At 45.8% G+C, this 3,264-nt stretch overlaps 1 protein-coding gene across 3 annotated transcripts in view; it reads right to left on the bottom strand.

The window, feature by feature from the left end:
* fam189a1 (family with sequence similarity 189 member A1) overlaps positions 1–3,264 on the bottom strand; it is a 140,420-nt gene that overhangs the window by 24,726 nt on the left and 112,430 nt on the right. For all 3 annotated transcript variants that reach the window (XM_024003415.2, XM_024003414.2, XM_024003413.2), the window contains exon 3: positions 1,184–1,294. In XM_024003415.2, coding sequence (XP_023859183.1) covers positions 1,184–1,294 — 111 coding nt within the window. The remainder of the gene's footprint in view (positions 1–1,183; positions 1,295–3,264) is intronic.

Here is a 3,264-nt window from a genome sequence, read left to right as displayed (position 1 = left end):
TGCTACTGGGTCTGTCTGTGCTACTGGGTCTCTCTGCTACTGGGTCTGTCTGTGCTACTGGGTCTGTCTGTGCTACTGGGTCTGTCTGTGCTACTGGGTCTGTCTGTTCTACTGGGTCTGTCTGTGCTACTGGGTCTCTCTGTGCTTGGTGCTGGGGCAGACTGAAGCCGGGGAGAGAGATGGTAGAATGGGGCCGTATTCTGGTGAAGGGAATGCAGGATATCCTGTGGAGCCGACTACAGTGCTGATACAACCCCACACAACACAGTGGTCACAGAACAGAATAGGTAGGCTAGGGGCTTGAGCTGTTGTTCTGCTATAAATAATCCCTTCATAGCCATCCATCCATTCAGCACACACAATACACAGTATACAAGCACACTGCGCTACTCAGAGCTGGAGCCATGTAGAGAAGTACGGTATTCAAATATTTGTTTTAATTTTGAATCTCCAAAAAGCTATTCATTATTTATAGCTTATTAAACACTAATTAAACAAGTCCAGAATTTATGGATTTCAGTATTTTCTTTTACAGAGAAACCCCTTTTAGAGGACTTTGAGAGCTGTGATTTTCTATGGCTCTAACAGCATAGTTGATCTAGGAACTTTACTCTTGTCATGAGTCTATGGATTCATGTAATCTATACTAGTATGAGGTATGCAACTCCTTCCCCAGCCTGATCCTGACACATACGTTGTGCCACGCCATCTGAAAACGGGAAGCTCTGTGAATTTGACACAGGAACAGAAATGAAACCTGCCGCAGACRGCAGACAAATTGAAAGCGCTCTCTCCCCAGACGGAGGATTATTATGTTTTTCTTAATAATTAAACTATGAGCTCCAGTGGGTAATCAGACAGACAAACGGCACTGAGCCCTACTATTAAGAAGGACGTAGGCGTGGCTGGTGTTAATATTTATTTTTACTGTGAGCTGGGCGGGTGGGGCGGTGCTCTGCACACTGATTCAACTGGTGTGTGAGACTGACAGATCCCAGACAGGCTAGGGCCTTTCAACACCAGGTGCCACAACTCCTTCATATGAACAGGGGCCCCACCACATCCACTGGCCCCTGTTAAGATGGAAGAGATAGGGAACCAGTACTGGCCTGTGTAGATGGGAGAGATAGGGCACATGCAGGGGGGACAGAGGGGGTAGAGGGGCAGGGCACTGGTCTCTCACCAGCTGACAGTCCTCCAGAGAGTTGACCAACTGAGCGTTCTGGCAGGACAGGATGGAGCCAGCCAGGTTGAGCATCACACACACCGCCGACAGCAGCATGAAGAAGGTGATCTGTGGAGAGACAGAGTAGAGATGTTGAGATTTAGAGAGCAACAGTAGACCAACACAATACAGCCATAACATCATGTCCTCTAGGAAATGTACAGGCATTCACCAGTTGATTTAATTTTCATGTTGTCTTGTGGTAGGCAGAAATGTGTTTTTTATGCATGGTTACAGTGAGAGGGAAGGCTTCACCAATCAATATTGACTGATTGACTGATTACAATGAGTAAGTAATAAGGGGGAGGAAAAGGCAGCAGATGATCACAGAAATCAATAACGCTTTTTCTCAAACTAATTAAGTCCATCTAAGATAACCTTAATCTAACCCATGGATAACCCATCTGCTCAGAGGTTAAGAGCACAAACAACACGCATAACATATTGACATTTGACAGACCAACTCTTTACATTGCTCCTAGTAACACTGTCCCTTACAGTTACAGGACTGTCCTTGACACCCGTATATATTTTCTCACAATGCCTTTCGTATCTACTGTCACCTGAAGACCTAAAGCCCTGATGACGGATGGTCAGGTTGAGGAACCAATCTCCTCCTAATTCCTCAGCCCAACTCCAATCAACACTACTGCTTCCCWACAGCCTGATAGATCTCTTCTGTGGCAATTTCCCCCCTCTCTGCACTGTCACCAGAGTAGCTACCTCCATGTTCCCCCTCTAGTCTCCCATTAAAAACAATTCTCTTTATTTTATAGCTGACAGTCCCAGGAAATACATCCTGTGAGGAGAAATAGAGTGAACATTTGGGCTCCTTTAAATYACAGTTCAAGTGTAATAGAATGGGTTTAAAGCCGTCAGAGGCCTCTGCCAGTAGATTACAAGGCAGAGCCGGGTCCTGTATATCAGGCCTGGACTTCGTCCACACATACTGTAGCCTGTTTGATTTACAGCCCCGGTCCTGGTCCTGGTACTGCACCTGATGGAACATTAACCCAGACGGGAGGGCCAGGAGGGAGGGGAGGGACACAGGGGACACCAGCTCAGCCTGGGGGTGGGAGGGAAGTGGGAGGGGAGGACAAGACACATGTACTGAGAAAGAGGTTGAAAAACAGACACACATACAGATGGAGAGGAGAAGGAGCGAGGGAACGAAGGAGGAACAGAGGGAGAGATGGGGTAAACAGATGGAGARATACWTTTAARTGCTTTTCACCATGYCAGGAAATTGTAGGATTGAAAGGTTGATCGGTACGGTTCGATGGAGGTAGACCACTATATCAGAGGAGAAACACACTACCCCAGGCATTATTCCCTGGCTGTGTGCCCTTGAAGGAAATGCCCGGGGTACAATAACACACAGGATGACACTGGCATGACACTGACAGTAACTGGTTGTCAGTAGAAATATGACTACATCCAACCAACTCCATGTCTTTTCAATAAGAACCATGACATAATAGCCAATAAGGGGTTGAGACGGCTAGAGAGATGGTGGTTTCAGTTGGACTTTAAGACTCAGGTCTTTAAGACTCAATTCAGCTGCTACAAATCTATTCATTAAAAACTAAAACATGAGGAGGGATGGAGAAAACAGTTTGAAAGGAAGAGTTAGATCAGAARATCAGAGAAATAACATGTATTGAATATTTGTGTGTCCATGGGGTGGTTTCCCAGACACAGACTAAGCCAAATCTGAGAAAAGTATTTTGGAAAGGTGTTTTTTTGGTCCAGGACTAGGCTTAATTTGTGTCCWGGAAACTGCTCCTATATGTATATGTGTACTCTCTGCCCCTGTATGTATATGTGTACTCTCTGCCCCTGTATGTATACGTCTACTCTCTGCACCTGTATGTATACATCTACTCTCTGCCCCTGTATGTATACGTGTACTCTCTGCCCCTGTATGTATATGTGTACTCTCTGCCCCTGTATGTATACGTCTACTCTCTGCACCTGTATGTATACGTCTACTCTCTGCACCTGTATGTATATGTGTACTCTCTGCCCCTGTATGTATA

The sequence above is a fragment of the Salvelinus sp. IW2-2015 genome, linkage group LG15 (genome assembly GCF_002910315.2).
Source record: "Salvelinus sp. IW2-2015 linkage group LG15, ASM291031v2, whole genome shotgun sequence".
In the NCBI taxonomy this organism is placed as follows: Eukaryota; Metazoa; Chordata; class Actinopteri; order Salmoniformes; family Salmonidae; genus Salvelinus; species Salvelinus sp. IW2-2015.
Note: the sequence above shows the minus strand (reverse complement) of the source record. Positions and strands in the feature narration are given on the sequence as shown.